The sequence below is a fragment of the Peromyscus californicus genome, unplaced genomic scaffold (genome assembly GCF_007827085.1).
Source record: "Peromyscus californicus insignis strain IS unplaced genomic scaffold, ASM782708v3 Scaffold_14__1_contigs__length_90479793_seg_2, whole genome shotgun sequence".
Lineage (NCBI taxonomy): Eukaryota > Metazoa > Chordata > Mammalia > Rodentia > Cricetidae > Peromyscus > Peromyscus californicus.
The window spans coordinates 22,690,292-22,702,650 of record NW_026294436.1 but is presented as its reverse complement, the minus strand read 5'-3'; the positions used below and the strand labels follow the sequence as shown (position 1 = coordinate 22,702,650).

General features: G+C 52.4%; 1 protein-coding gene across 3 annotated transcripts in view; it reads left to right on the top strand.

Annotated features, from left to right (window-relative positions):
- The window catches only part of Igfn1 (immunoglobulin like and fibronectin type III domain containing 1), an 84,797-nt gene extending 72,645 nt beyond the window's left edge, over window positions 1-12,152 (top strand). For 2 of the 3 annotated variants that reach the window (XM_052737058.1, XM_052737059.1), the window contains exons 14-25: window positions 25-149; window positions 757-898; window positions 1,228-1,527; window positions 2,142-2,441; window positions 2,587-2,760; window positions 3,725-3,853; window positions 5,737-6,039; window positions 6,840-6,928; window positions 8,921-9,116; window positions 9,883-10,182; window positions 10,826-11,152; window positions 11,692-12,152. In XM_052737058.1, the coding sequence (XP_052593018.1) occupies window positions 25-149; window positions 757-898; window positions 1,228-1,527; window positions 2,142-2,441; window positions 2,587-2,760; window positions 3,725-3,853; window positions 5,737-6,039; window positions 6,840-6,928; window positions 8,921-9,116; window positions 9,883-10,182; window positions 10,826-11,152; window positions 11,692-11,705 (2,399 nt within the window). In that variant the 3' untranslated portion in view covers window positions 11,706-12,152. The remainder of the gene's footprint in view (window positions 1-24; window positions 150-756; window positions 899-1,227; window positions 1,528-2,141; window positions 2,442-2,586; window positions 2,761-3,724; window positions 3,854-5,736; window positions 6,040-6,839; window positions 6,929-8,920; window positions 9,117-9,882; window positions 10,183-10,825; window positions 11,153-11,691) is intronic. The other variant, XM_052737060.1, reaches the window with a different exon arrangement.
- The last annotated feature ends 207 nt before the right edge of the window (window positions 12,153-12,359 follow it).

The following is a 12,359-nucleotide window of genomic DNA, read 5'->3' as shown; positions in this document are numbered from 1 at the left end:
TTTGGGGACTTTGTGTCTCTCTAGGCTCCATGGACCACTTCTCTCGGGGTCTGGTGGATACGGAGGTGCAGCAGGGGGAAGCTGCCATACTTTCCTGTACCCTCACCAGTGACATGGGACCTGGCACCTGGTTCAAGGATGGAGTCAAGGTACTGATGCCTCACACCTCACACCTTCCCTTTCCTAACTAATGTGGGTGGGGGTGAGAAAAGCAGAAAAATAGAAAAGACTAGGTAGAAGTTTTCACTCTTCATGTTACTAATATTTCTACTCTGGGAGACGTTTAAACAGCTGGAGTGTGGTGTATTCAAAATAAGCACATTGTGAATGTGTGACTCACTCCAACTTTGACACAGCCTCAGCTGCCTTCCAAATGCCTCTCAGAAGAATTCCACTCACCCTTAAAGGCCTTGCACAAATACGTCGTCTCATCCTGACCAGCTGGGCTCACTGGTTTCCCAGAGCAGCCTCTCTGTGTCAAGCTGTCACATCCAGCAGTACAGCACAGTGATGTCAGAGAGATCTGACTCCCCATCCCTGCTCCGCCGTCACCAGTTACGTGACCTCGGACACGTCCCTCATCTATAAAACGGGACTTATAATAGCACGGATCTCAAAAGGCTCTTTTGAGAGTTAATGGAGGCACTAGGTAGGCTCAGTGGCAAGCGGCGATGACTGTCTAGTTCATGGGGCAGTTATTAGGACCGAACTGGACAGGGTGGGAGTGGCTGTCTCCATGGTGATCATTGTCCCCAGCTCACTGCCCATGATGGGGTCATCTTTGAGCAAGATGGGCTCACACACAGACTGATCCTCACCCACGTGGAGGGGACCCAGGCTGGGAGATACACTTTTGTGGCCGGCAGACAGCACACGGAGGCCAGCCTGACCGTGCAGGGTGAGGCCCAGCCCTTTCCAGCCCTATAGTCTCTGCATCAGGTGACAATGACCCTCTGCGGAAGCCCTGAATTTGCTGCTTGTCTGCAGTCTCCTCAGATTTTTTATGGAGCCCACACAAGCCTTTCCCAACCTGATATCTCATCTCCTTCTTTACCAGGAAGTTCCTGGTGAGGTCTGACCCTGGTCCCTCCTGCTGCAGACTCAGCCCATTCCCTTTGCTAGTCCTCATGAGGTGGGGTAGGGGACTCCTTCTCTAGGCTCTTTCCGTGATTCCCAGGGCCCCAGGGCTCAGTCCTCGCTGAATCTTTTGCTCTGCTTTTTCTCCAGATCCCCCTACCATTGCTCCAGATGTGACAGAGACACTGAGAGAGCCACTGGTGTCCAAAGCTGGGAAGCCAGTGACTCTGAAGATCCCTTTCCAGAGCCGCCTCCCTGTTCAGGCTGTCTGGAGGAAGGATGGGGAGGAGGTGGCGGGCAGCAACCACAGGGACATCCAGGTGGCTCTGGGGGATGGCTGCACACGGCTGTGCCTCCCTAGCGTGTGCAGGGAGGACAGCGGCCAGTACAGCGTGACACTGAAGAGCGACGGAGGCTGCATGCAGGCTGAATTCACTCTGCACATCATAGGTGCTAACCCCGTCTGTTCTCCCTCTAAGGCCCCCGGGCTTGTGGTCCCAGGCCCTCCCTGGTAGTTGGGACAGGCCTGGGGATGGACTTTGCTAACCTGCTTAACTATCATTTGCACGATAGTTAAGATTCAAACCCTACTTACCTACTTTCCCGTCCCCAGACCACCCAGGAAGAAGAGTTTAGATAAGCCAGTGCCAGACACAAGCTGGTGGAGGGACCTTGTTGTGCCTCTGTGAGCTCCAGATTCTGGGGGAGATGCTCCATGGAATGGTGGCCTCCAACTTGTAGCAGCAAAGTCAGATGGTGTATACCAGAGAGCTAAGCAGGAGCCCATGCTGGCCACTGAATGGGGTTGGCTACAGGCTGGAGGTTCTGTGGTCTCTCCTAGGGCAGGACTAGGGAGGCAGAGACTTAGGGACACCAAGAGATGTTTGGAACCTCCCCATGAGCTGGCACCTTACCTCAGCCTCTGGCTGTGTGAGGAACCATGTGCATCTCTGGGCCGTCAACCCCCTTTGCAGACTTATCCACCGAAGTGGGGGGGATAGTACCATGCCCTCCCCCCACTTCTCTGATCCTTTCTCCTTCTGCTCCTCTCCATGGGTCCTCAGACAAGCCTCAGCCCCCACAGGGACCCCTGGAGGTGCAGGATTGCCACAGAGCAGGTGTCTGTCTCCGCTGGCGGCCTCCGAGGGATGATGGGGGCCAGGCCATACAACACTACGTGGTGGAAAGGCGACAGGCTGGAAGGAGCACTTGGCTGAAGGTGGGCGAGCCCCCACCGGACAGTACCAGCTTCACTGATGCCAGCGTGGAGCAGGGCCGGAAATATGCCTTCCGTGTGCGGACTGTGACCTCAGAGGGAGCCGGGGACGCCCTGGAGTCTGAGGAGGTGTTGGTGGCTCCTGAGGGTGAGAGGCCAGATGGCACTTGGATAAACGACTCCCCTGCCCTCTCTCTTGTGCCCAGAGTGCAGGCTGAGGGGTTGCCAGCTGTGCTTGGAGGCGGGAGGGCTTGAGGCCTCCACCGCCGCTGACTGGCGCCCTCTGCCTTCAGATCTCCCAGGGCCCCCTTCTGCCCCAGACATCTTATCAGCCTCCAGCCAGAGCATCACTCTGACATGGGTAGCACCACGGGGCCCTGGCAGTGCCCACATCTTGGGCTACCTGGTTGAGAAGCGCAAGAAGGGGAGCAACACCTGGGTGGCTGTGAACGAGCAGCCCGTGTCTGGTGAGTTGGCCGGAGGGCAGCTTCTCACCGGCCCCGTCCCAAGTTGCCTCAGAGCCCCTCCTGGCTACCGGATCCCTTGGCATTGCCTGTGCACATCAGTTTAACATGGTTGCTTTTCAGCTAGGGCAGTTTTGTACCTATAGGAGATATTTAGCCATGTCTGGACCTAATTATGATGGTCGCAGCTGGGAGGAGAATACATATCCCTGACAACTTGTGTGACAAAGCCAAGGATGCTGCTGAACATCCTACCCCCAAACCCCAGAGGATCGTCCAGAAAAGTCTATCAACAGAGCTGAGCTTGAGGACCCCTGGGGTAGGAGTCTCAGTCTGGAAGCCAGGGGTTAAGCTGTCCTCTCGGGTCCCTCCACTTCAGGCCTTGGCCAGGGGCAGCCCACTTTCTCTGTAGATCTCGGCTTCCTCGCTGATAACGCAGGTGGAAGTGCCCTGACCCTCTAGGCAGCATCCTAGAAGCTAGCTGCCTCCTGAGATAAGAAAGAGCCTGGAAAAGACTAAGGATGGGGCAGGTGCGAAGGAAGCTTCCAGGACACTGTGCATGCCTGTGCTCTGCGCGTACCAAGACTGAGCTCGGAATAGATCGTCAGGAGTCCTGTAATGGCCATGCCACTTAGGAGTTAAAGCCCCTTGGGGCCCATATTCTCACATCTCTAATGTCACCGTTTAGTATTTATGTATGACAACTCTGAGGCAGCATGAATCAGACACAACAAAGTGACATCCAGATCATCCAGGAAGGTTATGGCAGAGACGGGATGGGGATGAAAGCACCCCCGAGTGCCGCTCTTTTCTCCTTGGAAGCAACTCGGTCACACCTGGCTGGTGCGATGCAGGAGGGCTGTGTTAGACCCCAGGCCTGGTCCTCTTCTGAATTTGGGGGTGCTGAGCTATGTCCCCATTTCCTGGTCCCTCCATGGGAGGCTAATATGGGATGTGGTCTTCACAGAAAGGCGGTGCACCGTGGCGGATCTGCGACAGGGTTGCCAGTATGAGTTCCGGGTTATCGCTGTGGCTCCCTCAGGCCCTGGAGAGCCTGGGCCTCCATCGGATGCTGTCTTTGCTCGAGATCCCATGAGTAAGTAAGACACCAATCCAGGATGTGGGTAAGGGATGCGCAAGGGATAGCTCGGAAACAGTGGGACAGAAGTTCACAGGTCAGAGGCAGTCCAGAGGGAGATGGTCAGGAGGGCTGGGAGTCAGGGTTGAAAGGCCACTAGGATGAGATGTGTCTTAAAGGGTCTAAACTGAAGTCAAACAGGTCCAGAGGCCAGGCATGAGAACTTCCCAAGATCACATTATCCACTCTTTGGCCTCTGGGAAGGTCAGTCTCGATGTTAGGCCAGCAGTATTACCCATCCACTAGTAGGTAGTCTCATCCCTGGAGACCAGGTAGCTTTAGTTTTCTACCCGATTCACACTGTCCATCACTTGCAAAGGGGCCAGCATTGCTCCAGGAACTAGGTGCCCCCACCCCAGCCTCTGTCTTTGGCAGACAGACAGCCTAGGCCTGCATTCACCTGCCTGTGGTCTCAGCTGCAAGAAGATGTCAAGAAACATTTTCTGGAAAACAGAAACAGCAGAAGGTCCGGCATTAAAGATAGGTATGACCCGAGCTCTCACAGGTCCATGCCTCACAGGAAAGACACTTGTCTGACATTGATTCAAACCCCTCAGATTCAAGTAGAGAAGACCTTTCTCATGAAACCTCTACTAAAAGCTTCACTCCAAGGCATAGAGTTTAGAAGATGTTACTCTGTGCACCTCGCACCAGCCTGCTGGTGACAAGCCATCGAGGCAGCAGGACACTGGGGGCACCTGTGCGATCAGCTGTGTGACTCTTTGTACAACTCCAATAACAACTGAAAATTCTACAAGTTTACAAGGGATTGGGGAGGGTGAGGGTGAGCTGGTCTATGTGTCTTTTCCTTGCACATAGACCAAATCTATCCTGCTTCACTACTGATCACTGGCTCTCTCATCAGCGATGGGGAAGGGAGGAAGCAGGATGTTCAGTGTGTCTGAAGCAGCCACAGCAGTTGACTGTGACTGTATCCTCTAGACTGGCTGTAAGCAAAGCCTGTAGACTGGAAATATCACTTGGGAACCTTCTTGCAGAATCTCAGGCCATATGTAGTGACGCACACCTGCAAGTCTAGAACGAAGGAGCTGAAGAGGAGACATATTTTAGATAGACAGACAGATGCATGCATAATATGTAGATAGATTGGTAGAAAGAAAAAGAGAGGGGGGGAGGGAGGGAGGGAGGGAGAAAGAATATCTTAGGCATCACCCCAGAACTCCTGAATTAGATCTGTGTTGTTAATGAAGTCCCTCAATGATTTGAGTACAAATTCAAGGCTGAGAAGCACTCCCCTAGACCAGTGGTTTTAAACATCACCACATTTAGAAATACCAGTGATCCCTTACCAATCCTGGTACCTTCGCTGCACCCCAGATTAAATAAACAGACTTTGGGGCTGGTATCTTCCAGACAGAATGTTGAATGTGCAGCTAGCCTTGACAGCCAGACCACCACCCTACAGTGTTACATTCAAACCACACACGCCATGCCGTTTGCCTGTCCCAGGGTCCCCATGGGTAGGTAGAGCTGCTGTTGTTCCCATCTAACAAATGAAGAACAAGAAATCCTTGCTTAGTGGTTCCCAACTAAGAGTTACAATTCTTACAGACATAGAACTCCAGTCCCCAGACACAATGGAGCACAAAAGATTATCAACTGAAAAGCAGCATTCAAGGATTACAGGAGGATAGTTAGGGGTTGGCAAGTTGGTGGGTGAGTAGAGGAGGTAACTAGACTCGCATGCGTAGCTGGGATACAATACCAATTCTAGGTAGGTTCTGAAGAAACCCCTAAGTGAAAGAAATCCCAAGTCCCTGGCAGGAAGACTCCTCAGGGGAAACAGACACATTCCTGAAATTTCCATGGTGCTTGGCCAGGACCTCCAGGACCTGTTCGGGATCTCCGGGTTACAGACACATCTAACACCAGCATCACCCTGAGCTGGAGGAAGCCGGACACCCAGGATAATGATGAAGCCCAAGGGTTCATTGTGGAGTTGTGTGGCTCAGACAGCCTTCAGTGGAGCCCATGCCACGTGGGCACTGTGCCAGGCACCACCTTCACAGCCAAGGGCCTTCGGCCCCAAGAAGGCTACTTCGTGCGGGTGACATCGGTCAATGATGGGGGCCATGGTCCCGCCACTTCCCTAGACTCATTGGTCCATGCCATGCCTGCTACCGGTGAGTGTCACCTCCTTCCCCACCCTGAGTGCTATAGACCCTTCCCGAGAGGCACCGCTCTGCGGCCATCAGCTGCCTTCCTAACCGAGGGATGGCATCAAGGACTGAGCTAAGTGAACCCCTCTTAGGAATGCTTTCTTGTGACAGTTCCTGTCCTACATAGTTCATACTTTTAATCCCCAGTTTACAGAGATGGAAACAAAGGTCCAAGACGCTTTGCCCAAGATATCACCATTATTATGACACAAGACTGGGCTTTAAAACAAGTGACTCCAAGGCATGGGCACTGCTTAGTTTGAGACGGCACACGCCCAAGCTTCCTGTTATTGCAGGGTGGATTGTGTTTCCCTGTGGGCCTTAATTGCTAGAAGCAAATCCCCTGTCTTTGTGAGCTGTACCAACTCGCTCTAGCTGTTGCAGAGGCAGTAAGGAGACAGTTACAATGAAAAGCACAGAGCTCCTGAGTCCAGAATCTTAGACTCTTGTCCTGGCTCTGTCCCTTACTTGGTGTGAGCAGGAAGGTCACTCTTTGACTCGGGCTAATGGTACTCTCACCCTCAAACAAAAATGTAGTTGTCCCCGGGACCCTTGCTCTGGACTAACCTTCACCTTCCCTGGTGGCAGCCTTGACCCTCTCAAAAGACTGTCCCTGTCAGCTCCTGGCGTTTCTCCCCAGTGTACCCTTCCAAGCTCTCTCCTTCACGCCATTACACTGGCTCAGCCTTCTACCTGTATGCTGGGCGACCTGAGGCTGGACGCCAACTGTGGAGAGAGGTGACAAGCCGTCTTGTGTGTTCTAGTCTGTCCCAAGTTCCTCATGGGCTCCAGCACAAAGGATTCGCTGATGGTCAGGGTTGGGGACAGCATTCGAGTTCCGGTCTCCTTTGAAGTGAGTATACCCGGAAGGGTGTGTGCTGGGGCATGGGGGCCCCAGAGCAACCAGGAAACCAGACAGTCTTGGGGTATTCTTTCTTCCTCATTCATCTTTAGCCCTAGTCACAGACTTGGGTTTGCCTCGGAAATCAGGCCCAGTGTGAAGTGGGTAGGAAGGAAAATGGTTCTTGAAGCCACAACTGGCATCTGGCTTCTTTGGCGCCATTCTACTTTCCTGTGCAGGGTCCACACCCTCTAGTGGTATCTTTTAATACTGCACCTCCAAGTTAGAGCACCCCGTTTTCTTAGTCTTCGTCTGGGAACTGAGGGAGCCCACAGGGTGGATAACTATTTTTGCCTTTAGAATATATTTTTGTGCAAACGCATGATCTGAGTTTTGTAGCTAGAGTTTTTCTCTCCGGGTACCGCTAAGCCCTGGCAGTCCTGTAGCCCACTTGTAAAATAAACATACGAATGCTTATATTATTTAAACTGCTCGGCCATTAGCTCAGGCCTACCATTGTCTAGCTCTTACTCATACTCAGCCCATTTTTGTTAATCTCTATGTTGCCACATGTTCTGTGGCTTTACCTGGCTTTATCACTCAGGACGATCCTAAGCCAATATCAGCGCTGCCTGGCTGTATGTACGGTAACTAGTGTAATAGATAAAAACACATACTGCCCAGTGTCAACATCAGTCACTAGTTTGGCTCCGGACATCATCTTCCCCTCTCTGTGTTTGAACTTGCTCGTCTCTCAAATGGTGTTGAGAATTCTCCCATTTCTCCCCTGAGCTGACCGAAAGGCTGAGAACGTGATAGCAGGAAGTAGCCTGGGCCTGTTCTCTGTGTTTTCCATGTGTTGTTAAGGCCTGAACCCTCGGAACACTCCCGTGGATAAATTAGCATTCCCCAAGTGCCCAGTACAGGGACCCCACAGGCAGTTGGTAGCAGCCTCATCCTGCAGCTGGAGGGACTTGGGTCCTAGGCCTGACACGTAAAATCCTGATCCCTCTCTGAGATCAGACAGACACCCTGGAGAAATCTGGTCTTGTCTCCCTGCAGTTTGGCCCTTGAGACAAAGAGCTGGCAGCTCTTGCCAGGAGTATGCAGATCTCAAGGGGGAGGGGGAAGCAAGCCTGGCCCCCAAAGACTGAAAGTGCAGGCCAGCTCCCTGGGAGGATTTCTCTAGAGCGCTGGCTCCTCACGCTGACCTTGGTGGCTGCCTCTCCCACTCTCACTTTAACCTGTCTCCCCTAAAGTTCCCACAATGCCTCTAGTGCTCTCCAACCTCAAGGCTCACCGCCCTGCCTCTGGTATAAGGTATCGTCCCTCCTAACGCTTTCCCGCCGTAAGGCTTGATCATGACCCGCGTGATGGCGAGGGTCCCTCTCCTAATTAAGCTCATGCTGAAGGGCAATTTCATGTCAGCTCCTTTCCTAAACCTGCCACTCTCCTCGACGGTTGTCACAGTTCTAGGCTAGGCTGCATCATCTACCTCCTGCGGCCTTTCTCTCTGTTGCAGGAATTTCCAAGTCATCCCCTAGCTTGCCTTGGGCACCAGGGAGGGGGATACCCCTTCCCGATTAGTCTCTCCTCACTTCCACCCAGTGTCCCACGCGAATCCAGAGCCAGCTGTACTGTCCTGGGAACATCTAACAGCGGCAGCACCCTCAGAGTGAGATCTATGGGTCTGCAGGGCTGTGGGGTTGAGGATCAGCACGGTATCACTGAGTCTCCCGGCCACGCCTCCCTTCTCTCGTATGTGTATGTGTGTGTGTATGAGAGAGAGAGAGAGAGAGAGAGAGAGAGAGAGAGAGAGAGAGAGAGAGAGAATGAGAGAGAGAGAATGTGTGGTATGAAGCAGGAGGAGGCCTCTATCAGGAAGATGTGGTGATATATATGCAATAAAACGTCACAATGAAACCTATTTTATATGCTAACTAAATAATTTCTTTGCACAGACACTTTTAAAAATAAAGAAACTTCTTCACTCTTGTTTCTCAGGCTGCCCCCATGCCTGAGGTGACCTGGCTGAAGGATGGCTTGCCCTTGCCCAAAAGAAGCGTGACCACCGTGAAGGATGGCCTCACCCAGCTTCTGATTCCTGTAGCTAGCCTCTCGGACCGTGGCCGATACACCGTGACGCTGAGACACCCACAGGGGAAGGAGGCTGCCTACAGCTTCTCCATCAGTGTGGCAGGTGAGGCCGGCTGGGCTGTGGACTCTCACCAAGGTGTGAAGGCTGCCTCTGTCCTGGGCACGGGTCACTGTCCTGAGTAGGCACGGTGACCACATGGTTGACCGGATGTGCTTGAAGGGCACAGCAAGCGGAGCAGGAGAGTCCCAGAAAGCCCCCACTGTTCTGACCCGTGAACTTGGTGACACCCCGTCCTCACTTCTTCCCTGCTCTGCTTTTGGAGTTCAAGAGCAAATGCGATTCTCACCACTGTATCGCTGAACGACCCCATGGGAAGAACTACCCATGACCCTTGTGCAGGTTAAGGCTGTCTCTTCCCTGGAGTGACTCTCACTTCCCAGCAGCGCTGAATACTCAGGAACGCCTAACAGGAGGCATCTGTGATTTGATTTTATGAAAACTCCAACTTAGGTTCGTGTCCTCTCATTTTATCTTTTAAAAAAAAAATGTGAGTTAATGAGTATTTTTATGGAAGTCATCGGTGATGGTGAGTACCTATATTCCTGGTCTTGGAAGACTGAGGTAGAATCCAAAGTTAAGGCTAGACTGGGTTACAGTGGGTGAAACCCTGCCTAAAAGGGGAAAAAAGAGAGAGATTTTCCACCTTATAAAGATAATTGTATGCCCAGACCTGGCTCCCTCTGGCCCTTCACCTGCCTGGCCAACACTGCACTCTGCAGGATCCCCCAGAAAGCTTGGGGGCCCAGAGAAGACTGAGCAGAATTTCTGTGACTCCTCTGCAGCATGCCTTCTCTGCTCTCTCTGGTAGCATGCCCACAGGCACCAGGATCCATCTACCTGCAGGAGAATGTGCCTGGGACAGTGACAGTCCAATGGGAACCCTCCCCGGACGAGGCTCAGGGCATCCCCTTGCACTATACGGTGCTGATGCGCTCCTCATCTCATGGATCCTGGCATGAGGTGGCTGACCGTGTCCACACCAACCACTTCACCTTTCTGGGGGTCCTCCCTGGCCATGAGTACCACTTCCGGGTGCTGGCCAAGAATGAGCTGGGGCCCAGCAAACCTTCAGACACCAGCCAACCCTGGTGTATCCCCAGGCAGAGAGGTAAGGATCCTCTGAAGGGTGAGGAGCTTGGCTGTCTGCCTCTATGCTTAGGGTAGTGGGCTGTGTGGAATGGGAGCACTTCTGTCTACTCAGACGTGTAGGGGTCCTCCCACTGCCTGCTCAGTGCCCACTTATATAGGTGCCCACTGCCTTGGGTTCAGGATGGGCCCCACCTCAATAGGCAGAAAGAGTCAAGCTGCGGGTATTGGAATGTCTAGAGGCCTTTGGGTGAATTCTCAAAAAGAATAGTGAGCAATAAGTTAAAAATGGAAGTTATTATTTCTCTAAAATAAGTATATTTTAAAAAATCAAATAAGTGTAGATATTTAAAGAGGTCACTAGAAAAATAAGATTACAGAGCTAGCTGAATCATTTCACCTCTCTAAAATACAAAAATATCTAGAAAGGTCTACACCAAAATTTCAGTTGCAGTCATCTGTAGGTACGTTCTGGTTTGTACACAAGAAATTTCAAGTTTTTCGTAGTCTTAAAAGTCAAAACATAATTTTAGGAAAAAGATAAAAATAATGTCGGGTTGTGCAGATGAGACGTGGGGAAGGCTCAGCTGACGGGCCTTCAGCAGGACCCATGGGCTCTTCTGACTTTTTAACCATCCTTCCTTCTGCCCCGGATTTCACCACAGAGAGGTTCGCGGTGAAGACTCCAATATACCGGGAACCCAACCTGAGCCAGAAGCCCCGCTTCCTGGTGGGTCTGCGGACCCACCTTCTGCCCCAGGGCTGCGAGTGCCGCATGACCTGCGCTGTGCAGGGCTCACCCCGGCCCCAGGTCACCTGGTTCAAGAACGACCAGAGCTTGGACAGAAACCCCGCGCTGTACAGTACTGACCTGCTGAGTGTGTGCTCCCTCGTCATCCCCAGTGTGTCCCTTAAGGACAGTGGCGAGTACAAGGCTGTGGCCAAGAACCCCCTGGGTCAGGCTGTCAGCACGGCCACCCTCATTGTCACAGGTAATGATGGCTGCCCTGGCAGGGGACCACGTGGGCATGGGACCAGAAAGGAGAGCCAGAGGAGCGGCCTATGACTTCAGGGGCCCTCAAGGGACTGTCTTCTCCAGATGACTCAGCTGGTATATCATGAGACTTGGGGTTCTCCCTGCCTCTAGGAGTATTCTATTATGTATTCAATCTGACCTTCCCAGAATCTCTTGGGGTTTGATTTGCCCATTTGTAAAATAAGACATTGGCTATTTTAGGGGCCCGTACTACCCACCTAAGTGTCCCTATGTGACCTGGCACATGCCTCAGGATGGGACGTAAGATATTTGCTCTCCATGTCCCTTTATATTTGTGTTGCATAGGAGTGTTTAAAAGACCACGCTGAGTCTTTAATCAAGGCAAATATGCTCCTATGAGCAAGGCAAATATGTACCAATGAGAAAATTCTTTGGTGGCACTGGGTCAGCTGGTGTTGCAGTCTTCACAATGGGACAGGTATGGGAGGGCCCACTGCCCCTTCAGGGTCATCTGAAATATTCCATGTCTTGCAGAATACAACTCCTAGCCCCACTTGGCCTGCAATCCTAGCCTAGCCCCACCCCACAGCCATGAGATGGATGGGAACTCTCTGAAGCTTTACCCCTGATGCCCACACTGGCCTGGGGAGCCAGCCCAGAATGACAGTGGATGTTCCTCTGTGAGACAGGAACAAGAGGGCTCTGGTGAGATGTGACCAGAAGGGCTGAAATCGTTGAAGAAGAAGTAGAAGAAGGGTGAAGGATGTGGTCTTAAGCTGAATCATGGCTCAAGGTGACCCTGGCGCTATGGGTGTTTTTGTTCTCCACATCTGGATGAAGCTCCAGAGAGAGTGATCCACAGGGGTGGAAGCTGAGCCCACTGTGACCGCAGGAGTGGAAAGTCATGGAGGGCAGAGGACCTGGGTGAAGGCATCAAGGATATGTGTATGGGGGATCTCTGTACTTCATTAAAACAGCAGGCTAAGAAAGGTGAACTCTTTGCAGAGTAACTTGGGGCTGGTGGGTTGGAGGGAGGAACCCAAAGCGAAGGCCTCTGAGTGGAGGCTGGGTGGGCTCTGGCTCCCGGGGATCAGAATAGTACTCACCTGCAGCAGGGCAGAAAGGCCAAGTTAGGTGAGAGGGCCTACGAAACAGAGGCTCCTTTTTCCTGATCCGTATCTCCCACAAGCCACTGTTCTGCA